General features: G+C 40.4%; 1 protein-coding gene across 1 annotated transcript in view; it reads right to left on the reverse strand.

Annotated features, from left to right (window-relative positions):
* Window positions 1-25,870, reverse strand: part of LOC147303774 (dolichyl-diphosphooligosaccharide--protein glycosyltransferase subunit STT3B-like) — a 104,799-nt gene that overhangs the window by 26,282 nt on the left and 52,647 nt on the right. Inside the window, exons 3-6 of the mRNA XM_086280777.1 lie at window positions 22,781-23,068; window positions 9,093-9,158; window positions 1,883-1,982; window positions 329-427 (exon numbers count right to left, since the gene is read on the reverse strand). Of these exons, the coding sequence (XP_086136903.1) occupies window positions 329-427; window positions 1,883-1,982; window positions 9,093-9,158; window positions 22,781-23,068 (553 nt within the window). The remainder of the gene's footprint in view (window positions 1-328; window positions 428-1,882; window positions 1,983-9,092; window positions 9,159-22,780; window positions 23,069-25,870) is intronic.

The raw sequence follows: 25,870 nt of genomic DNA on the forward strand, positions 1-25,870 counted from the left end.
GCACATAATAACTGAAGTGTTTTATCCGAGTTAAAGGGAACAGTCTGAACATTTGTTCAGTCAATATAAACATACTGATTAGATCAGCTGTTAGCACAAATAACTGCTTGTTCCTGCTTTAGGTAGGATAAAGAGAAATATGCTTTTACATTCATGTATTTGTGACATCTGTTTATGAGTGAGTCATAAATTTGGAATAAAGAGCAGCAGTATCTTCCAAATACTGCTGACTTCATCATCAGGTGGCTTGAGCTTTGTAAAGGGGAACCTGTTGTTCCAGGCTGAATAGAGGATCATTCATACTGCAGGTACAGAGGATGAGACTTACCAGCAGCAGCCATGTGCTCACTCGTCCTGATTGGCTGGAAGCCGACGAAAGGGACCTGCATGGACAGTATGAGGCCCACAATGTAGAAAGTGCTGTAAGCTGTAGAGAGGAGAACAGCGGAGAAAAAGGTAAAATCATTAAAATAAAACGACACTAAGAGAAAAAAAAAAAGCACAATTTGGGTTCGACTGAGGGAAATCAACTTCGGTAGGGGTATTTAAAGTCTATTGATTTTCACTGTTGTACCTCAGAGGGAGCAAATACAAAATACCTAATCCAATGTCATTTACTGAGAAAATGGGAGTTGGCCCGGCGCGGTGTGGTCGGGAGGCCCGAAGTGAGATGACAGTGCTGAGAACAGTGCAACTCCCACCATTGTAGCTTCAGGAAACCAATTCGCAGATGCACCACTTTAATTAAGATTTCATACTCTTCCTGAAGAGTGTGCCTCGTTTTTGAAGTAGCTCTGACCGCCCTCAGCGATCTTTTTTTCTCTCCACACATCTGCTATTGACTCATGACAGACAGAGACGAATTGCGAGAGAACAGGCTACGAGGCATTTTATTAAACTAGGATTTTCTTTCTTTTTTTTAAACCTCCCTGCTTTTTTTATGTGTTCCTTCATTGCAGTTGAACAACACCTGACTCTGAAAAGAGGCGGTAAGGAATAGAGCAGGTGTCTTTTTCTGTCATCGGAATAAGTCTACAAATATATTTCCCCATCTTTCATTTACTACGAAAAGCGGCATGATGAATGAGGCAGCTATTCTTGAGGAACAGGGAAGACTGTAGAAATTTTTCCAGCTCCTCTAACAGCCCTGCTTCACCAAGCAGAGTTTAATTGTTGTAGGAGCAAAGGTAGGTCAAAGCCCTCTTACGGTGAAGAGGCGATAATTTATTTTCAGTGCTCTCAAAGACTGTGCTTACCAGTTACAGTGAGTACAACATATAATCATGCAGAGATGATACTTGACATGGTATCATTTATCTTGACCACAATAGTGGCGTCTGCTGTGAATTCATCCCGAGCTGAGGACGGTGGAGGGTTCTCCGAGGCAACGGATAACGTGCTGGAGCCACCACATGCATTCGTGAAACTCGGATGTTATCTGTGGGATAACAAGCCTACCCACTTCACCGGTTCTCTACCTCCGGTATATGCAAAGAATAGAAAAATAAATAAAGAATAAAGAGGATCAGGTAGCAGGTGGATACATTTACTGCTAAGTGGTGCGTGGGTGTATAGATGTCTGCTGATGATGCTTGCTGTTGTGAGAGACGGGCACAGGCGTGACTGGGCATTTGAGCTTGTTTCAGGGTCAAATGCTCGGGCAGCCATGTTGTGAGATGCATGTGTGCATGAGCGGTCGTTTTCCTGTATAGTTCCCACATTCATATTCTAATGAGAGAAGATCTAAAAACACGAGCGAGTCTCCAATACAGAGTCGGGTATGTGGGCGAGTTTTAAATATCAAGCCGCACGGTGAAAGTTGTCGTCTCGCGCGAGTGCTCGCACGCTCTGTGCTCATGTTTGGCGTGTGTGACCATCTTACCGATATAGACTCTCCTACTGTAGCGTTGCATCAGGAGCAGCACAAACACATGCAGCGGGATCAGGTTGATAATAAACACGTAACCTCCCCACGCCGACACCTAGAACACAAATACACAGACATGTCAGTAAACGGACATTCATCATTACTCAGTTTTTTGTGAGTGGGTGGTGCCCGGGTGGTGCCCATGTAAAACACGGAGGTACCAATGATTTTGTCATGTATTGCTTTGTGGTCTCATGTTTGGCATTTTCATTGTCACTGTTTGGCGCTTAAAGCTGATCGTCAGCGAGCGGGTGTGTTTAACTTTGAAAGCAAGGACACTATTCTCATAACATGCCAATCAAAAGGTAACCACGCTCTAAATTATCTCTTTTTTCCCTTTAACTGGACCGAAAAGTCTGTCTTTGCATAAAGTAACTGAATATAGGAAACTGTAATATAGGTATGTTTAAGACTTCAATGCTCATTAAGTCATTAAAAAATTGAAGGAAAGAAAAAGAAAGAAAAACACATTTTTACGAGTGCTTGGATTTCATATGACATGACATATGACACTGGCACCAGAAGGTGACAGTCATGTGTCTACAAGCTGCTTGGCAACCATCACTAAACAGCAAAATCTGAAGAATACTAACAACTGCCGGGTGTCACACCAATACAGCCTGTGTGTTGCTGTGAGAGTCGGTGCTTGTGTAGAAACAGGAAAAACAAAGAACAATGCAACCAGCTGTCTAGTGTAAAATCCTATCTCTAATAGAAAGGCAAAACTGTGCAGTCATAGAACTAGAAGCATTAAAATGGCTCATGTAGGCTACGTTTTCCTCTGCAACAGTGTTGGAACCCCCAAATGAATGTTAAACATCTGGCAACATTCAATCTGTTGTGTTAATTCAAACTGTTCAAACCACTTAACCTCACGTTTCCTCACTAGCTTCAAACAGAAGTAGTCATAATCAACTGTTGCAAAAAGCATTTACTTTTGTCATCAATTACAATCAGCTAATGGCTCACTCTATATAATGTCAACCAAAACCGTAAAAAATGCCATTGCAGCGTCTCTGAGCTCGAGGCAATGACTATTACTGCCTTGGATCCTCTGACCAACCAAAACCTGAACAGACTAATTCAACAGATGTAAAATAGTCTTTACTGCTGCTTCACTATTAATTGCAGGCACACTGCTGTAAAAAGAAAAACAGACATATACAGATTCAATAAAAGGCTGGCAGTAATACTTTACATGTTAGATGCACCAATAACTTTAAAAGCGCTACTAAAATTATACAGTTTGAGGTCTGCTGGGTTTCACAACTGTGGATGTGGGGGCCATAAAACTATGGCCCCAAAAGTGGGGAAGAGAAGAAAAGAAAAAGAAAAAACCCATCACTGACAAGTTTTCAGTTGCCTGTACTTGCAAAGGGCAAATGGAAATGGTGAGAGCATTAGACAGAACAGGATGGAGAAAAAGTGAAAGTACACAGTGAAAGCAGAGCAGAGCGAGCGGCGGAGGAAAAGTGAAAGCATGTTCGTGCCAGAATGTGAAACCTCGAAAGAGGCCAAGAGAGCAGAGAGGGAGGAATCAGAATAACATATGCAAACTCTTTCACAACAGCTTTTGAGAGAGAGAGATCCCCCATTGTACCTGTTAAATGTGCTGAAAAGATCATTCATTACACTTTCACAATCACAGGAAAAATAAGCATGCGTCATGTCTAATTGATAAACGATAATATCCCGCAATGAATAAACAGAGCCAAAGGAAAATTTCTAAATAAGTTCCTCGCAAGTGTAATTATCTTTTGGCAGTCATTCGCATCTGTTCACTCAGATGTTGACAGTCAATTAGTAACAGGCGGACCGTGACTTATGTGGATGCAAGAGATGACTTCAATTTAAGTATCGTTTTCACTGTTGACACAAGGATGGCTAATCGAGTCCCTGCTGCTGACTGGCTGGGAACTAATTGTAAACATCACAGTAGGAGCACAGTGACAGAGCCAAACACAACATTATGTACGTGTGTGTCAGTTATGTCCGGCACTCCATTTTGTCACGATGATGCTACAAAGTCTATTTTGAGCAGCTGAGCAGATGTTTACATCCCTGCCCGTCAAGCCAATGACATTACCATCCAGGAAGCACTAGCAGCTAGATCGAACCAATCGCAACATCGTCTCCAGCAAATTGTATAAGCATGACAGAGTCAGGAAAACAGATAATGCAGAGTGGGAGTTTGAATAATGTGGAAGAGTGTTTAATAATCAATATTCCCACACAATATAGAACCAAGACTAACCGATCTCCCTGAAGTATTAAGCAGCTACGGCTATAATAAAATGTAGCTCTAAACAGCTCATTAGGACTGCTGCTCTCTCCTGAATGTGCCCCTTTTTAAAGAAAAGGGTAATAAAATAAGTCCATATGTTGCTCGTGTTAATTTAAAAAAATAAAATAAATCAAGTATACCACCACCTTCCATCAGGTTAAACTTAATGAAAACAGGCTGTTTAAAATATTGATCGCTCTGAATAGAACATTATTTAAATGCATTAACGACTCAAAGTTACAACAACACTTTTTTAAAAACTTGCTTTTCCGCTTTGGGTATAAGAGAATCAGGCCACAAGCATGGAAGCGGAAGTCTGGAGAAATTCCAATGGCCTAATTGTTATTAACACAAAAAAGTGAGGTCACTATCATTTGTACTGATACTTTCAGCTGCTTCCCACGTTTCCCTCGGGGTTGCCACAGTGGATGGATCCACATGCTTCATTTGTCAAAGATTTTACGCTGGATACCCTTCCTGATACATTTTTCCAGACTGGGAGTACACCAGCTTGTCAGGCCCCCTGAGGGTGGGGGTCTCCCGTCCCAGAATCGATCTATGGACGAAATGAGCACATTTTTGTCTTACAGCTGTAGAAAATGAAAGGTTTAAGAGTTTCTGTACCAAATGAGCTGTAACGCAGGGCATACTGCAACATGGAGCCAGAAATAGATTTCCATGCTTGATATCCTGAGAAATTAGCACCAAGCCCAATATATTTTTAATCAAGACTTCTCTCTGAGACTACACTTGAGGATAATGATGCTTTGAGCTAAATGGTACAATAAGCACAATAACAGTGACTATGCTTCCATGTTTAAAGGTAAAATTCACTAAATAGCTTTAAATACATCACAAAACAGCAGAAAAAATATTTTTCTTTTAAACTGATAATGGCAGGTGACGAATTGCAATTAAGTCCACGGATTTGCACCATGGATTTGTCTAATGTTCATGATAAAAGACAATCCTGTGTGAAAGAGCAGGAACAAGCTCCATTTGAAATTATAGCTCTAAACGACAGGCTAGCCCGAGCCACAGGGTAACAGCAGAGGGCAGGAATCAGAAAATGTTTGGAGCCAAGTCTTTTAGCCGTTATCGCTCTCTGCATTTCATAGCTGGCTTATCTGATGACCACAGGGCCACTCTGAAGAGGCTATAGAGAACACAGCACGCAACACAGAGAAGGGCTTTACTCTGAATGGGTGTGTGCACGATGTGTGGACATCCATCTGTACACAAGTGTTTGCAGGCTACGTGCCCTCACTAGGAACCACTGATTATTTACAAAAAAAAAAAAAAAAAAAAAGGAAATAAATTGTATTGTTCTCCCTCCATAATGCATACTGTGGGGCCCACACACACACACACACACACACACACACACACACACAAGACATGCTAGCATACTCACTCCACAGCGCTCCAAGTTCGTACTGGTGAACAACAGAGAGAAACACACCAGGGAGTTCAGTTCTCACTTCCCGCATGAAGGGAAAGAACGTATGCAATGCCAGTGGGAGAGACTGATTCACATATGATGAGTCAACCTACTGTAATTCATGTCTACAAGATATCTAATCTAATTATATTGATAATTTGGTATACATCAGCTTTTTCTCCCAGTTTTCCTTCGTTGAGAATGGCTTCTTGTGTTTTTGATGCTTGAATGATTTTAGTCAGTGTTTTGGCTTAAACACAAACCAAAGAAATACACATGTGCTCATCTGAAAACGATCAGGTATGAATGAAAAAGCAGCTAATGTCCAAAGGAAAACGTCAAAACCTTCAGAAAACCTAGAGAACTTTCACTCAAGACTAACCTCAAAATGCCAAGCAAGTCTGGCTGACTGGAAGCAAAATATTAAGAGGGACAGCTATACACCTTTGCACAGTAATGTAATCTTTCAATTTTCTGTCATTTGGAGATGATGGATCAGTGTAACAGCTCATCACTTTCAAATAGAAGAATAAAATAATGCAAGAGGACTATAAAGTCGCTAAATGTACTGACAATGCAGTGAACTGACATAATCCAAAACTCAGGTACAGCCCTAGCATTCAGGACAAGAAATAAATACCTGATTAAGTGAAGGAGCTGCAGACATGCCGTGAAATTACAGGCTTCTTTACTATAGGAGGGTTTAAAAGTAAGAATAAGCCAGTGCTTCTGCATGCATCTGTTTTTGCCCTCTACAGCTTTTCCCTCCTTTACTCCAGCCTCACCGCTGGAGGGTTGAAAGGAGGACTTTGCACAGCTGCCAGAAAGGTTCCTGTGGCTCCCGTCCATCAGTCTTTCCAACTGCTCAGATCCTCTTCTTAATCTCATCCTTCTCTGCCCCCTCTCTTCTGATTATACCAACATTTAGGCAGGGGATTTCACCCTCTGTCTCCATATATGCCTTGAAAATGACACATTCAATTAAGCCCCAGGGGAAAACATAGTTTTGGCTATTTCCTGATTAAACTGACAGCATCACATGATATAGTGGGTTAAAGATAAATAAATAAAGGCGGGTTAGCCAGTGTTTGCAGTTCTTTGTGTGCAATATGAGAAAGCGGGTGCTGTTAGGACCTTGGTGTTGTTGGAGATGTACAAACCTAGTGTCATCTGCAGAGGGAGGTTAGCTGCAGACAGTACAGAGAAACATTGGGGGAGAGAGAGAGAGAGCAGGTGTGAAGGAGAGGAAGTAGTAATAAGGAGAAAGAAGCATGGAGACACAGTGTTCCCTTCCATCTAGAACATCGCAATGTTTTCTCCTTGTGGTGTCTTATCATTCTGTATTTGTCACCATCTTTTTGCCCCCTGCTTATCTCTCCATCCCTTTGTCTCCATTCTCTCGTCTATTCACCCTTCCACTACTCTTCTCTGTAGTCCTATCTGTCCACACACCCACTGGACAGAGTCTGATCGATGAAGCTGGATTTTGGTAATCTGTTTCATTTGATATCTCTCCCACTGATGGCCACAGAGATTTAGTCTGGAATGAGCCAGAAGCCCGAGATTTCACAGGCACTCGTGACCGTGACACACACACCAAGAAAAACAATGCAAACAATCTGTCCCTGACGCACTGTGCTTGGACCGTCTTTTTATCTAATCCCTGTCATCAACTCCCTGGATGAGCTTGTGCCCGGATTCATAAATAAGGCAGGAAACACCGGATAAACCGTCCCTCCAAGTTTCCATGCAACACCATGTGACTGCTAGATTGAGTGGACAGCCACTCCAATGCTACCATCTCTGCTCCTCTCTTTCTTTCTTTTTTCTTTTTTTAAATTATGGCCCAGTTCTGAATTAGAACGAACGAACACGAACACACACGAACACACACACGAACACACACACACACACGCCAAGAAAGACAGGCTAGTTCTATGAACCAAAGGCAAAGGACCTTCTGTGTTTTGAACAGTTCAATCAGCACGTATTTAAATATAGTATTCAAGGATCTTAGAAATCGCAGACAAGAGCCGCAGGTAGCACTTTACAGACGTCAGCTGCAGTGTAAGAAAATTATTCCACAGCAGGGAGAAAGTCTGGCCGCCAGGATGAAGCACATCCTACAGCATGAGAACATAATGTCTCCTCAGAATCCACCGGTACCAGCGCATTCTAGCGCAACTATTGTGAAATGTTCTATTAGGAAGTTGCTTCATATATAATATAGACTCATGAAATACTAGGTATACCTTTCAGGTACGCAGTTGGACTCCCTTTTGCCTTCACCGCTGCCTTAATTCTTTGTAGCACAGGTCTGGTCTCCATTGACATGAAAGCATTACACAGTTTCTGCAGATTTGTCTGCAAATCACATCAGTGATGCAAATCTACAATTGCACCACATCATTCCAAAGGTCTTCTACTGGATAGAGATCTAGTGACTGTGGAGGCAATTTGAGCATGTTCAAGAAACCTGTTGGAGACGATTCAAGCTTTGTGATGTTATCCTGTTGAAAGCAGCTATCAGATGATGTACACTGTGGTCATGAACGAATGAACGTGGCCAGCAATATTCAGGTATTTAAACAATTGTACACTTTGGTTGTAACGAATGGCTATGTGAGTTACTGTTGCTATCCTATCAGCTTGAAGCAGTCAGGTCATTCCCCTCTGACCTCTGGCATCAACAAGGCATTTTCGCCCAGAGTAAATGTCTTGCCGCTCACTGGATATTTTCTCTTTTTCAGGCCATTCTCTGTAAACCCTACAAATGGTTGTGTGGGGGAGAATCCCAGCAGATCAGCAGTTTCTTAAATACTCAGACTACTTGTTTCAAAGTCACTTAAATTTTCAACTCCAAGTTCAAACTGCATCAGTTTGAACTTCAGCAGGTATCCTGCCCATGTCTACATGCCTAAATATACAGAGTTGCCACCATGTGATTGAGTAATTAGATATTTAACAGGCAGTGGAACACGCGTACCTAACAAATTTGCTGCTGCATACATGTTAGTTTACATTTTTGAAGGACTGAAGCACAGAAATTGGAATGATAGGTGATTTTATGATCGTGATGTTATGGCAGTCATGCAAAAAAAAAAAAATCCAATAGTAATAAATAGCAAGATAAGAAATAGAAAGAAATTGTTTGTCAAGAGTCGCTATTAAGAAGCCTGGAACCAGAACTGATAATCTTAATTACACTAGGCTCCAATTACTTTTATTATCGACTACACTGTATGGTCGTTAGAAGACAGGAAGTACGCCTGTTACAATGACTTTGAGACAATGCATTATGCATTTTATTCACTATAAAATGAAAAAAAAAAAAAAACATACTAAAGAGGGTTAGCATCAATCAGTTTTGCAGGTTTAAATTAGTCAGAACCCTACTAAGTTACCCATTGTGTTTGAATTTGTATGCAAAATATTCTTACCATGTAGAAATAGGACAGACAACAGCCAATGGTCCAGAATACGGAGCCCGTCTTCACCGATTTGACCTAAGAGGACAAACAGAGAGCAGAAAACAATTCAAGCCTCAAAGCAGTTTTTTGACCATGTATAATTCAACATAAAAAAGGATATGTATACCTTCTGTTATAATGACATTCGGCACTATTCAGAATACACCAGAAAAATTATGATATGTGGGCATGGAGTGCAGACAGCCCTATGCCCTGCTGGTTTACTTTATTTGCTTTATTCACTGCTGAAACACCATCAAATCAGAAGCTTGTGTTAAAAAAAAAAAAAAAAAAGAGAGAGAGCTTAGTACACTTAGTATGGCTGAAAGTGCTAAAAATACATAACTTTTAATCCTTGAAAGAAGTTTAATAATCACAGCGCAATGATCATAGCCGATATGGAACAGCCAGCTGCCGTCAGAGAGATAAGGCTGGTTCAGAGTAGACCAGAGGCAACATCTTGTAAACAAGCTCTTCTTCCGAGCCACGGGGTGACACAGAAAGTAAGAGTACACACACACACACACACACACACACACACACACACACACACACACACACACACACTTCACAACAGAAACGCATTCAACAGTGACCTTTAAAATGATCAATCTCAGAGAGACTACCAGGGAGAACGGCAGTGTGCGATGTTGTCAAGAAGCTTTATGGTAGCCAGCAACGCGTAAGATAAGCTGAAAATGGGGGAAATCGATAACTGCCAGACCAAGGTGGTCTCACCTCCTCAAGCTAGCCAGCCCATTGGTCAGCCAATCAACCCAAATGCAAAAAATTAACAGTCCTCGAGCAGTTCTTTACTTGGCAGATGGGGCAGGCTGCTCTATCTGATTATAAATCTCATCCATTAGAAGATAGATCTTAGCTTTGTTTGTGGGAAAAGTGACAATATTTTAAAGCCTCGTGGTGCAGTTTGGCTTGGCATGACAGAACAAATTAAGATGAGATCTTCTGCACTATGAGAGATGAGACAGATTTAATATTACATGCCCTGATCATTGATTTAATCCCACCACAAGCCCATTTATCTTCCTTTTTTTTCTTTTAAACCCACAATCCAGTAATAACCACGGCCCAATTACACTGTTTTTTGGCAAGCTCATTGGGTCTATAATTTAAGTCAAGTCAAGAGAGAGACTTTGTATAAAAAGCACTTTAAGCAGCAAAGAGCGACGCTTTTTTTTTTAAAAAAAAAAATCAGTGTGACACACAAGCCAGTTTAAAAAAAAAGAAAAAAAGTACAGGATTAAAATGATCACTTGTTTTTATACTCATACTCCACTTCAAAGATTAGTTCTTCCAGAATTGTTTTGATAGATGATTAAAGATGAACTTTATGGAAGTAAGTGGGTTGTTGTGTTGTCACAGTAAAGCTGCTCTTTTCTTTGTGTAGTGAGCTAGCATAAGCATTTAACAGTGTCACAGATGTGTAGTTATTCGAGTCCTTTCTAAGATAACATGACAAAGTATGCTCAAATCATCCAGGTAAAGAAATCCCCAAAACTGGATTCTGTTCATCTGGAGTTATTTTCAAAGTTCAGTTAGCTCCGGTCCTTTCATCTTCTCCCTTCTCTAGCATCTTGGACTCCAGTTGGCATTGATACCCTTTCTTCTGCCCTGGAGCTCCACAAAGAGCTGGAGGGCAGCTCCAACCAGAACCTGCAGCATATGCTAACATGCCAGACTTGCTGAGGCTGCAGAGCACAAGAAGGATACTGCCACACAGCTGCAGGTTGATTTCTTTTGCCATAATGAAGCAGCCGTTCCTGATAATTCTCAATATTTTACATATCAAAGTATTTTGCAAATCAAATATTTGCTGATAAGGGACTTTTAAATACAGCTGTTGAACTGTATTCTGTTATATTAGGCTTTTAGTTACTAATTTATGCAAATGTTTAATAAAAAAAAAAACTAGCACACACTGCCAAAGGCAGAACCACCACAACACAACACTAATCTTGCAAATGGCTCCACGCTGAGTCTACGTTTCTTTGTTTCTGAATGAAAACAAGCATTGTAGCAGAAAAGAATGGCAGTAGTTACTGTACAAGCTGCTGTACTCTCCTCAGAAAACATTCTCCTTCGGGTCAGGGCCAAGGCTAGCATGTAGCCTTTTGCTGTAAATGTATGTATAAAATTGTGTTCAACTGGTGCCTCTCCCCCTGCCCCTATTGCACTCCCTTTGTGAAGACAAACATTACACCGCGTGATTCGAGTCCAGCTAATTAAATGGATACTGAGAAAAAGAATGAAATTCCTGTTATAGCCATCTGTGGAGAGGACATGGGAGTCAGAACAAGAGAGGGCGACTGTGCAACCGTGTGCTGCTGTTCAAATTGGCAACTTAGCCATGCTGGGACTCTAGTTTGTGTGAAGGATTCAATTATAGATTATGTGAGGGTGTGTATGTTTTAGGTTTGGGAAGGGTGGGGGTAAACAGAGATTAAACAAGTGGTGCTGAATGGGTTAGCAGCAGATGAAATGAGTCTGTTAATGAAGATTGGGTAGGACTGGAGGGAACCGCTCCGAGTTTCCACCACAGAGTGGAGAGGACAGGAGTAAACAGAAATTGAAAAAAGGAATCAGCAAATAAAATAGAGGAAGAGGAAGTAAGGCGAGCAGAACACGGAAGAGGTGAGAAAAAGCAGAACAAAGCAAGAGCTCAACAATGGCAGGGACAAAGAAAGACAGACAATTAAAGGGAGACAAGATGGAAGCAAGACGGAGGAGGAGGAAAGGAAAATGTAAGAGACAAATGTGGGTAAATGAGAATGATAATGGGAGGCAGTGGTGCATGGCCAGAATGATTGTTTTTCGAGGCCCTTGCCAAATAGATTGGAGGACTGAATTGTACTAGGTGAGTGCAGAGGGATTTCCCCCCCCCCCCCCCTGATAGCACTGCTCTGTTGATAACACGTCAACTTAAGAGGTGAGGGGTGCCACGAGGAACACCTGCCTTGCTTGAAGATGTATCATCCATACACACAAGATTACAAAAGACCATTATAATGATGCAGAAACAAGCAGATGTCCCCATCGCAACCTAATACAAAAGCTGAGGTACAACAAATGGTTATGGAAGAGTTTTTGGACCAGTCTCGGAAAGTTAGAAGGTGACATCATGATTTGGCAAAGGCTCTTTAAACAGTGACTCGTTGTTTTCATTCTTATTGTTAAAAACTTTTTCTTATAATTTAATTCAGGAAAGACCGATCTGAGGAGCATTACTTAAGGTAGAGCAGTATGCAATAAAGCAATATGTCTGTGGAGGTTCTCAGTCATCCAGAAATCCAGTTGTCTCCTTGAAAAGACAGTCGGATTTCTTTACGTTTGTAAAGAAGTTTCGCCTCTCATCCAAGATGTTTTTTTCCTCTTCTAATTGACGTAGAGCCACAGGTATTTAAACCCTAGTGGGCGATGTCCCCTTGGAGGTGGGTGCTGAGGGTTGTTGATTTCTTATCAAGTTCCCAATGGTCCCAGTGATGTAAATTTTATCATGAGACATTTAGCACGAGGGTCTGTGCGGACATGTGCGTTCCCGCGTGTTTTTATTTATTTATTTTTTCACCCAAGTGGTGCACTTCAAATAAGTATAACAGGAATGACTTCTTGGCCAGTGGCTCTCCAGCTGTCCATTTCCACAACATACTATAATGAGTGAACTTTCTCTCCCTGGTGTTGTAGGGTCCTGGTTTCCCCATGTCGGTATTCTAGAGGGTGGTGGGAGTCAAAGAACAGGTACTGATCTGTGTGTGGACTTCCGATAAACTTCAGAGACTTCGATCCATCTCAATAAGCACAGCCCAGTCCATGACCGGTAACCCATTTTCTCTTTGTATCCTTCCTGGTGAACAGTGGTGGTGTCATAAGTCACCACCTGTCAGCCACCAACAGTGCAGTCTTGAGATCCCTCACCACCGGTCAGGTGATTTGACCCACAGCTTTGGTGATTAATCAATATCATTTGTTCCTGTTAGACCAGCTCTAAGGGGACAGCCCCCCCACTAGTGGTTAAATACCTGGGGGATGACTCATTTGTTCTACACCTGCAGAGTATTCTTGGATGAGAAGAGAAGCTTCTTTAGAAACCAAAAAGTCCACCTGCCTTCTTTTTAAGCACTTAAAAATGCCATAATGCAGTTCATCCAGATTCAGTGCAGAGCCACAGCTCACCTCAAGCTCACCTCTTACAAATATTCACTCGACTGCAGCTCTCTGCTGAGTTTGCAGTCTTTTCTGCTAAACTCATCTCAGCTAAACTTTTTTTTTCTTCTTTTTTCTTTGCCATTTCATTTCAGTATTTATTAGCAAGTCAAATGATTTCTCAAAGATGTCATTTTTTACAGCCCCATATGAGCTGATAAAATCATTGTCATTTGTTCTTTGTTTTTAGTCATTTAATCTAGCTCTGGACGGTAAGGCCAAAAGTTTGTGTCAAAAAAAGATTCTGGTGGTTTTACAGTATATCAGAATTGTTACTACTACTACTATTCTTGGATAAGAAGGTCTTTACATAGAGAGCTCTAGTAGCCCTTTTTCTGAGAATATATTTTAAAAAATTGTCAACATTTAAAAAAAAGTACACAAAATTACACAACCATACAAATGATCACACATCTGACATAAGGAGGCTATTTGTTAACAGGCTGCCCGTTATGCTTTTCACTTGTTGCCACTGTTTTTAAAGTCAACATATGGCTCGTTAGTGTTAATGCTTTTATACTGGAGCTGTGTGACGCGACAAAGAACCACATTTGGATGTGTTTTTTTCCAAACTTTGTGGCACAAATTATTCAGTCATTGGGGGGGAAACACCTGTTACCGTTGAGTAGCATATTATCTTGTGTGTGAGGAGCTGCCAAAGCCGCTGGCTGCAGTCAAAATCCAGCATAAAAGCAGAGGGAGCAGCAATGAAGCAAAAAACATTGTCTTGGTTGGTTTTACTGATAAACTTCCAAACAGCAGACACCGCTCCTCTTTTGGTCACCAGTTATTTTTACGTTATCTTCAAGTTTAATTTCCATCTGTCTTTGCTGAATGTACTGACAGAGTGCAGAGTGATAACTATTGCACTAACTAGCTAGCTAGCATTACTCAGCTTGCCAGTTGGAGGAATCCTTTTTTTTTTTTTTTTTTTTTTTTTTTTTTTTTTTAAACTGTCCAACTTTTAATACTCCAATTTATTTATTTATTTACGTCACTAATTATTTTGTGATGTTTGTTGAATGTAAAACGTGCCTTTAACTTCTAGGTTGGAAAAATTAAGCCAATGAGCGAGTGCCTTATACCTGCATCCTATATGAAGGCCGCTGAAAGGCAATAGTTGTGGATGCAAAAAAGACTTTAAAAAGATGCAAAAAGATTCATTTTGTGGCATATTGATTCAGATTACTGGTAAGATAAAGTTATTGATCTCAAAAAAGGACAATTAATTTGTAGCTTATCCACCCAGTACGTTACTTAATTACTCCCTAACAATTGTAATGTTATACTATGTATAACATAATTTGATTACTTTTGCTTTTCCTCGTAAAATGACCTAAAGTGCACTCATAATTACCATTTATCTACAAAAACCTTTAGGCTATCGTCCCTAAAGCATTTGCTATTCTAATGAGGACACATGAGGATCTTTCTCTTAGTATTTATGTATGAACACAAAGCCAACAGCACAAAGCAAAGATGCAAACCAGCACAAAGAGAGCTTAAAGCGATCGCCAGAGTGATCCTACTTAAAAATATCAACCAGTAGAAACAGAGGCTTCAGGCTGACTGCTCTTCACTGATTTAGTTATCTGTTGAAGGTCTGCTGAGCTGGGGTCTGCATTCAAAGAGCCAAAGTTGTGTTAGCAGTCTAATGCAGTTCTGTCCTGGATGCAATTTGCACTTTACCATAGTGCTGCTGTCCTTTTGAGCAATAAAATATAAATAAAATGTCCATATCCCTGCTGTAGACAGAAGACTGCGCCTCCATTTTCCTCTTCCGCCAGACGAACTGAAATCTACTGATTGTTGCGCCAGTACAAATGGAATGCATACACTGACTAACAATTCCAAGGAATTGAATTCTTGGGAATCGAGAACAGATTCCCATCTCTAATGAGGTCGACAAATAAATAGCGATAAACAACAAAATTCATAAAAAATAAGTAGATATGTGAACAACAAAGAACAATCAAAACAAGGTAATCTAAATAACCTTAGTCTTAGGCAATGAAGTATCTATTTGTTATACACTGGGGTAAAATGTAGCAGCAACCTGAGCGCAACCTTCCTGAACATAAATAACAAAACATGGTCAGGATGTTTTTGCCATTTTTTAAACACCTTTCTGCTCCACCGTCATGACTTTGGAGCATGCATTAACAATGCTACTGAGGGAGTTTCCTAACAAATAACACGATGATCAAAGAAAGTCTTAAAAGTATTAAATATGACAGGAAAAAAAAACAAAACGCACAGCACTGCGCAGGTCGAGGAATTAACCTCTTACCCCTAAGATGGCACTATGACGCAGCTATTCAACATTTAGCTGGTACCAGTTTATTCCTGTGGAATTCAAAGAATTTCACATTTTTCATGCATTGAGATTGTCTCACCGTTGGCTCCACTTTCTCATAGGGGCACACTGTTTGTGGGTGTTGGGTTTATTATTTATTTATGTTTTCAAACGGACTAAGACAGGGAGACAGATAACCACCAGACACTTTACAATCACCAGTCAACTTGACAAGCAGGTCTTCAGACAGGTTAGAACTAGGGCTGTTCGATATAACGATATATATCTGATGACGATATAAAAACGTCTATCGTTGCATTTTACGCTATCGTTTGTTTCGTGGTGTCGCAAAATAAACTGTTTGCGGCAATATTTTTTTCATCGTTTTGATGGTCACTGTATTGGCTATATTCATTTCTTAAAGTTCTCTCTTTCTCTTATATTTTATATAACCACACTATGGACGGACAAGCGCCTGTTTTTATGCATTGTGGTTAGCAACAACGATGGTAACACCATCGTGTGTCCGCTTGTTTATGTTCCACGTAAACCTTTCACAATAAAGCTCAAGATCCTGTTGAGACTTTTCAAAATAAACTGAATCACGTGAAAGAGCAGATTATTTACGGATGAGAAGTTAAAAAAAAAAAAAAAAAAAAAGAGAGAGAGCTGCCAGGTGCTAAAAATTAAACCTTAGACTCAAACGTTAGAACAGGCTTTTCCCCGCAGCACGCCGTGTAATAAATACTCAAAGAAAACGGCGGCCTTTACAACTTATGTCTAAAAATGTATCGTTTCATACATCGGTTAAAACACTCGACTCCAGCTACATGACGCGCAGCTGGAAACACTTCCCGCAAGTCGAGCTGCCCGAGATTCACAGAATTTACAGAAAATGTTACATTTTTGTGATTTATATCATTATCGGGACGATAGAATTCTTATATCGGGATATGAGATTTTGGTCATATTGCACAGCCCTAGTTAGAACCTATACACATCTTGCTGTTTAGCGATGTGTTCAACACATCATGCCACCTAACTGTGTTTTATTGTCTAACTCATGTAACCGATCTAACTACACTATGAGGTAAGGTTGGAAGGTTAGTTAGTGCGCCACTCTCCCCTACTTTAGCACATGGTTGATGGACTAATTTATATAGTGTTATATTACTCTTACTTAGATACAGGAGCTGGGGATCAAGCTACCACCAAATTACTGGGGACGGGGACTTGGTTAATTTCAGAAAACTAAAGTTGACGTCTACGTGGTCCAAAAGGCCATTAGAAATATTCAAGTCTTATTATTATATTATAATAGTATTTATCATAACAGCCACCATCTAATGGCTAAAAGCTTTAACAAAAAATTCATCACAAAAGAGTTTATGACTCAGATCTCCTGTGAATGACTTCCCGTAATCGTAAACTCTGCAGCACTATATAGCTTTGTTATACTGTGTTCCTCAACAGGTCCCTGAGGTCATGTGATCGGGGCTTGCTGGTTGTCCATCACACAAGGCTGAAAACGAAAGGTAACTGTGGCCCCCAGACTCTGGAACTCTCTCCCTTTGAGCTTGAGATCTGTGGACTCAGTGGTCTCTTTTAAAAAAAAATTTTTTCTTAAAAAGCTAAAAACTTGTGTTTTTAAACTTGCTTTTAGTTCATTTTGTTCTACACTTTGTGTTTTTCATCTTGAAAGGTGCTATACAAATAAAATGTTACCTTACTTTTTACTTTACTTTCAAAATGGAGGATCACTGGTTTCACATGTCGTTTCATAACCCCTGCTCGTCACATATTTTCCTTCTTGTTTTTAAAAAGCGAAACAGCTAAAGGTCAAACGCCAAAGGTTCTCAAAGGTTCAAAACACAACTTTAAAAAACGATGACATCCTGGTAACCGTGTCCATCTTTTAAACCATCTATGCTTGCAGCTTGGAAAAGCCCCAGGGGACCTTTTTTGTTTTTCCCATTCACTGGCATTAGATTTTTAAAGCACCATCACATTATGCATGACGACAGTATAATATGAGGATATACCGCCCGGTTCAAATTTAATCTCTTCTGACTTTTGAGAAAATGTTATGAGTGTGGTGTTATATGCTGGTCCCAAAAAAACCATAGCCTGCATTCAGACCTTACATTACAGAAAAGAAAGAAATGCCAGTAACCTGCTGTATCTCTAAAATACACACGAAAGCCTGTACACATGTGTGCATACACCTCCCAAATATGTTTGGTTTACCAACACTCACTGCATGTTTGAGGATGTAAACGCTCCCAGTGTTTGCAACAATCATCAGTTCAGTTTCACTCTGCTGAGCCGGTACACACAGAGACAGCTAGGGCTGTTGTATTGGGATTTAAATTGTAGGCACAACAGCAGAGCTCAGGCAGCCACCTGGACACTAAACTGTAGGAGCATTGCCAGATCAGTGACAGCGAGCGAGTTCAAAAAAGGGCCACAGAGCTGTCCGCAAGCACGCTCCAGTATAGTGACCCATACTACCTTGAAACCGCATGGACAGATTCATCCATACATGATTTGACAAAGTGACATAAACTTGGATGGCTAAATCCACGGATGGATAAAAGGTCCCTTCAAAGCCTGCGGCAACTTCCCTGCCAGGCTTCTTACACTGTGACACACGGCACTGAGTCACGGTGTGATGAAATACCTGCATCGCTACTTCTACCTGGATAAAAGCCTCCACGGCTCAAGATGTTTTTCCACTTGAGTATAACACAAACCTTGAAGGTAAAAATTAAAAACTGCATAAATAGACAATGTCCTACCATTACTGCTGAAGATTAGCTGTGGCATGTTCAGTGAAAGCACTTTCTCATCACTAATTGAACTGGCCTTGTATGAGGAAGGTTACAAGCACTAGTTTCATTAGCCCTTCTAACACTAGGTTTCGGTACTATTCAGCAAATAAATCACACGATGAAAGGAAAAAAAGCTCCATGTTTGTAATAACATAAATTTGAGGCATTTTTTGAAATAGTATTATCTTTTTAAGTCTGCTTTCATTGGATGCCTGTTGCCTTTTGCAGTTGAGGTCTGTGAAAAATTCTGAATAAATCAAACAGTAAACACGAAGAGACAATCAAAAAAAAAAAAAAAAAAGCAAAAGTAAAAGTAAAAGTTGAATCGTTCTCTCTTGCAGTTAAGACCAGATTCTTCTAAAACTCAACATGCAAACAATGACATGAAAAGGAAAAAGAAAAAACACACCAAAAACGTGGGCCTATATTACACTCCACTGCAAACACAGACAGCTGAATACCCAACAGCTCAGCAGGCATTCCCATTATACTTCTTTGAGGTCCACCATCTGGGGTGCACGAGTTGCAGACGACAAACATGTCATCATTCACTCTCTAGTAGACGCACGGTATTCAAGGTGGACACGGAATTCAAAGTGGCTTCCAGATGTCATTTTAACATTTGCTACAACTGTTCTGAAATTAGTGCTGGCTGGCATGACCAAACATCTTGCAGTATATAAAAAGGAAATCTACATTTAAACTCCATTAAGGTAATATACATTTGGCACAAGGCTACAGAGTTAGGCCCCTAACAAGCTGCCTGCTCTGCTTTTAGATTACCTGTAATGGCACCTTTTGTCACCACTAATTTTAAAGAAAGGCACCATCTGCCTCATTGGTGTGAATATAACAACCTCAATTCTGACTTATTCGCCCAAACTTTGTGGCACAAATGGTTCTGCCATCAGGAGAATACAGGCGTACTACAGCACTGAGTGGAGAACAATGCAATGCATATTTAAAGCACATGGAAATTGCTTATGAATGGCAGATCCAGCAACTTTACCTGAAATGTTCTTATTTCTGTTTAGGACCTGCAAAAGCTGATTATGTTGAAGGTATGCAGTCTGTCCACATGAATTTATTCAAGCTCATGTAAAGAGATTATAAATCAAGCAGGGTGCTACTCATAAGCTTAATAACCCTTACTGTTCAATCTGTCAAAATAAAGTGTGAATTCATTAATTTCACTGATTGATTCTAAAAAAAGTACAACATTGTCAACTGGCTTAAAAATGTGTCCATTATAACTTAACACATTTACAGAATAATAAAACTCCTTCATGCACACAGAGCCAATGTGAAAACGACCCACAACCTTAGTTGACATGTTTACCAGTTACATATCTGCAATGCTCAGGAACACATGCTTCTGCGCTTATTGTGTGTGTGGTTAGGTTTAACAGTAGCCTCTCAACTTGCTACTGTGCTGTGCAGTAATTGACTCAGGCCAGCGTGAGCTGAGACCGAACATTTGTCCTGAACGCTTTATGTGCAGTGATGTACAGCATTCAAATTCGCATCTGCATAATTGTGTGACTTCTGCAGGCTGTATGCAGCTTTGAGCCATGGAGACATTTTTTTAAATCAGTTGCATGCGGTTGAATTACAGCACCGAAATAATGAAAAATAGGGTTTTCTAAATAAATTGGTTATATAAATATGTTACATTTGTCTGCCACATTTCTGTGAATCTCATATACTGGACGTGAACCAGCCAGGAATTACATCTTCCTACAATCACGCAGCTACAGTCAGTCAATAATAGACATGTGGCTTATATGCATAAGTCCCCTGGCCCCAATAGTATTGTAGCATTCTATCATGTAGTAATCTTTCTAGATAATACCAAAGCTTCTAAGCAGAAAAAAAGAAACCCCTGTGTCATTTGCCAAAGTAAACTGTGCTGCAGAATCAAAGGAAATGCACAGAGAATCCCAACGATGAATTAAACCTGGGATGCTATTGTAATTACATTACTGTTATCATTTATGCTGTCTAATTTATGTTTAAAAAACTCAAGGATAAAGGCTAATGATGCTGTCAAACACTGTGCGTTATAGCTGCTTAGGTTTACAGCCAGCCATGGTAAACGCTTTCAAATGACAGACTCATCAAGGAGCAAGTTTTCGTGGTAGTCGATGGAGGCCGAAGAAAAACGTCGATGATTCAGCAACCTGTAAAACCACCTTTAGCCACAATAACTTGAAGTAATCATTTTCTGTATGTCTTTATCAGTCTCACATCACCTGACAACCCATCGAAACGAGCCATACTTGTTCACTCTTTTGCGGCTGAACAACTATGACTTGTTCGACATGACAGTTCAAGACTGCACTGTGATGAACTTTAACGTTTAACACGACAACTCAAGCCTGCAGAGTCTGAGATGTAGCTCCTGGGTGTTTTTTATATGTTTTTTTTTTTTTTTTTTTTTGCCGTTTTTGAGCATTGCAAAAAATCTGACAAAAACTGCCAAAACATCTGCTTTTATAGAGGTGCTCACACCAGCTGATGAGCACTCACTGACTGTATTTGATAAGCAGAACCTGTTATTTACCGCTTAGTTCCTGTGGAAGCAGTAGGGTAAGTTCAATTTCCCCTTTCCCCATGCATATTTGAGAGAAAGATTTGCAAGCAGAGGCAGAAACAGAGGCCTGTAAGAGTTGCTATCTGCTAAAACTGTCTTCCAATCAATTCCGTGTCTTCAGTGATCCCTTTTATATTGATAAAATCTACAATATTAAATTTGTCCTCCCTGAAAATACCCCGCCATTTTTATTTGACACCTGCTCAGCACAGGTTAACTGCAGAGGTGGGCAACTGCTTCTCTGTAGCCTGCAGCCTTTATATTCTATCCCTGCAGTCCACAGGAACACAAAGTGATTTCATTAATAGAAAATAATTTTATGGACTCAGTGGGATGGCACAATACTGTATGAACAGGAAGCACTGTATGCTCACTTTGTGCTAATGAAAGGCCGTAATATTTACACTTTCAAAGAATCTGCAGCTCTTCTCCAATAATTCTCTACTCGGCACTGAAAACTGGACTGACCCTGAATTTTATGTTCCTCGTAGCAGAATGATGACTAACAGGGATGCATTTCAAGTCTGATATGTTGGAAGCATATAGCAAGGACTACATAATGCCACTTTCATGACTTTAATTTAATTTTGTGGCGTGTCTGTTGCATTTTTTCCCCCTTCCTCTCTCATCACCGTTAGCACCTTTGACCTTTTGCTACTTAAACATCATTTTTGCATGGACTTCTTCCATCATCTGCTCTTAAGCTGTATTTCTATGTGGCCAATAGAAGCTCAGCTCAGCTCTTTAATGTCAAGAGAAACCCAGTTATGGAGAAAGACACAATTACTTCCATTTTCAATAAGCTGGAAATATTAAATTTTTTCTATCTTAGGATGAGTTTAAGCAAAGCAGGGAAAAAGTCAGTGAACAGACTCAGCTCAATACAGAAGGGAAAAAAAATCCGCAGTACTTGTCAAGGTCAACGGCAATAACAAGGAAGAAGTGAATGCTGATAAAAACTGTTTGCAGAGCTCTTCATTTTCACACAGACAAATACAAACACACGCTTGTATACAAAGGCACACGAGATGCATTCTTAGTAAGAAAGCTGCAGGGCTGAAAGGCAGCTGCTGATGCAACTGAAAGAGTGGATAGACTGAAAGTAAAGTCTGTTTCAGGCATCTTTCAACTTGAAAAGCTTCTTCCTTCCACCTGCTGTGGAAAATATGTTGCAATGCAGTTGCTGCAAACATTCAGGCTGTATTTTAAAAAAACAAAACAAAAGACTCTTCTCATCTGCCTTGTTAGCTCAAGGATAGGCCGCATTTATTGAAGTAAAAAAATAAAATAAATAAATTGTTGAAGGCAGTGGGGGGAAAAAACTAAATAAAACAAGGTTAGCCACTTTATGAACAAACACTCCGTTCATTTCATGCATTTTTAAAAAGGAAAGGAAATTGGGAGAGGAGATATTCAACCTTTAAAAGGGAGATCTTGTCAATTCTACTCTTAAAGGTCATCATATTGTGAAGGTTTTATGGTGCAGCATGTCGTTTCCGGGGCTTCACATGGTGCACAAAGAAGCCTAGCATGCCTTTCAAGGTTGTGGATAAATAATTCAACATCTATGAAAAGTAAGATTTGAAAGTGGGGCTACTTTTGTGGGTAAAATCCTCCCAAAAGAGTGAGCATGAATCTGATTCCTCACAAAGAAGTTTAAACTGTCTCCTCTATACAATAGGATTCCTCCTTACGGCACTTTTAAGTCTGAACTTACCCAGAGGTAGTAGGTGAACTGCAGGGCGAAGATGGCGATGCCCTCATTGTCAAAGGAGCCGGCGACGGAGCGAGAGATATAACCGGGGACGATGGCGATGAAGCAGGCTGCCAGCAGCCCGGCACCCTGGTTCCACAGCTCCCGGGTTAGCAGGAAGGTGGAGATGGCGGTCAGGCCGCTGAACACAGGCGCAAGAAAGACGCACACATCACGAATGTGGACGGTGATGTGGAGCATGTTGAGCACGTAGTGGATAAGGCCTGCAGTCGCCATGAGCCCTGGGTACACCTGAGGGAAGGTTTTTTAAAAAAAAAGGCAGAAGAAGAGTTTGTGAGAAACGCAAAGAGGAAATAAAACCAGAACAGAGAAGCCTCAACATCTATAGTAACATAAGTTAAAGGAACACTGTTAAGTCAGACTATTTTTCCCCCTTTACACATTTTTGGCGCCTACCAAAGAGATTTTAGCCAGCGCCAAAGAAAACTACACTTAACCTCCCAACATTTTTTAAACAGAGGTTTAATTTCCTCAAGCAGATTTCTTGAGTAACACACAGATTTCTCTCACAAAGGCTCACTGCCTTTCCTGAAACGACCAGGTATGTGCTGCATTATTCTGATGTTATCCATGTTGACAGAGAGGGAAAAGTAAAGTGCAGAGAGTTGATTAGTTCCATCACTGGAGAGTAGAGAGGTATGGATTGGCTTTTCTGTAAACCTTGGGACAGATGAGAGCAGCACCTGTAGTCGTGATGACCTTACGCAACGACGACAGTCAGAACTGTATCCTAAAAACCCTTAAGAGGATTTACTTAAAAATAAGGTTACAAAAAAAACAAAAAAAAAAACAACGCACATTTTGATCAAAAGACTAAAATTAAATCAACATCAGAAGCCAAATTAAAAATGGTTCCAATAGCTTCCAATAGACGGGCGGTGGCATCAGGCTTTTCTCGTCTCCCATTGAACAGATGTTCAAATGTGACCTCTCCCTCCCCGACCCTCAGTGCGAGCCTCTCGCCGTGGGAATACTCGTTGTATTAGTGAAAGCTGCTAATTCTCTTAAGATTAAATGACTTGAGGTGAATCGCAGCTCTAATGTGTTCATTTTCCACATTCTCTCACTAATTAAGCGCTGCATACAAAAATCTACGTCTCCGTCTGCTGTGTGTTCAGACAAATTGTGGGAAAATGGAAGGCGTAACTCGTGAATAATTTTAAGCTGCTTGCGAGAAGATTTAATGTGGGCTCGTACCACATCGAACGCACGTAGAGGCACACGACAGTCGATCTTATAGACCGTGTGCTGTGCGAACCAGCTGTTAAGCGGGTATATGGAGAATTGACGTGTAGGTTATCATCAGGTATTGATCGGAAAATGAAACAGCTTTCAATTAGGAAAACTGTCACTTTTACTGATTTGTAGTGAATGTTCTGTAATATTTACACAGGAGAAAAACAAAAATATAATCATTTGTGTAATCAATAGTCAATTGTCTGGGCAATGATTGTTCTGGAAATGCTGTGTGACTAGCTTTTCAGTCACAAGCGAATAACATTTCAGGACTCAGATGTAATGTAATATAAAAACATTAGAGGAAAAACTTAGAAGAGTTAGAGAAGAAAGAGGACAGTTACATGACCCACATCTATTCTGTGGCATGATGTTGATATATAGGGTGAGTACAAGTACCTGGGCATCCATATCAACAACAGGCCAACACAGAGCCTGTGCATAAAAGAGGGAGGAAAGCTCTATTACCTCACCCAATGAGCAGGTTCTATTACCTAAACAAGCTGAGATCCTTAAATATGTGCAGCAAAATGATGGATATTGTCCAGTCAGTCGATTGTGGCAAGTACAGCGTACTTTGCTGTGGTCTGCTGGGGGGAGCAGAGTCTGAGCTGATGACAGCAACAGACTAGATAAACTGATTATGAAGGCTGGCTCTGTGATTGGCCGTAAACCGTACACTTCTGAAGCTGTGTTGGAGAGGAGGTCACTGAACTGACTGTTATCCATCATGGATAGCAGCGACCACACTACTTACTGACCAGGCTTGTCTAACTAATCTAATACTACATCATCTCAACTGCTATAAAGTACAGTACTGTATAAAAGTCTTGAGCTACCCCTTATTTCTTTATATTTTTCTAGGAAAATGGGAAATAGGTCCATTGTAACATGCGCAAACACACATGGAAATAGAGCTTGTACAACTTAATCGAGCTTTAAAGTCGATATCTGATAACTTTATTGTATAATATGAATAACTTTATTCTTCAACGCAGCCCAAACTCTTTGACAGGCTTTCTTGTAATTTTTTTAAGTAGTCTTCAGGAATAATTTTCCTTGTTCAATTCAGTCATGATGATGATGTTGTTCAGGCTCTGGGGAGGCCAATCCATGACTGATACTAATCAATTTTGTGTTCGTCTATCCAGGTATGCTTTTTTCTGCATTGGCAACGTGCTACTGTATGGTGGATTGAAATCTGATCATACTTTTCTACATTCAGAATTCCATTAACTTTGAAAAAAATCCAACATCACTGGCTGAATTGCAGCTAAAGACCATGGAAGAGCTCCACCGTGTTTTATAGGCAGCTATAAACATTCCTTGTTAGTCCTGACCTTCTCTGTACATACTAATAATTTGGATTCATCACTTCATAAAACCTGTTACCAATCTAGTTCTTGTGTAATTTGGCACACCACAGCCTTTTCTCCCCGCTTTCCTGCCTTAAGAATGACTTACTAACAGCCGACCTTCCACTTAGACCATTTCAGATGAAGCTACGTTGAATGGTAGATTGATCAGTGAAAGGTCCTGCGTCAGGTCTTTGCTGGATTATTTTTTGCCCCGTTTCTTAAGGACATGTCTTTCACATACTGTTCATCTGCCATAGAGTTTTTTTGGACTGCCAAACTTTCAACTAACAGCTCTTTGAAAATACTTTTTTTGTGCTGTGATTTTATACTTGTCAAACTGTGATCTCTGGCATTTTGTAGATTCTTTGTATATTTAACTAAAGCGATTCTTTCAAGCCTTCCTCGGTATTTCACTATGGGAAGCAGCCTCTGGCATGAC

This window comes from Aulonocara sp. 'chitande type north' Nkhata Bay, linkage group LG22 (assembly GCF_057382095.1).
Source record: "Aulonocara sp. 'chitande type north' Nkhata Bay isolate Kocher_YH1m ecotype deep benthic linkage group LG22, A_spYH_male_GT1.1, whole genome shotgun sequence".
Classification (NCBI taxonomy): Eukaryota; Metazoa; Chordata; class Actinopteri; order Cichliformes; family Cichlidae; genus Aulonocara; species Aulonocara sp. 'chitande type north' Nkhata Bay.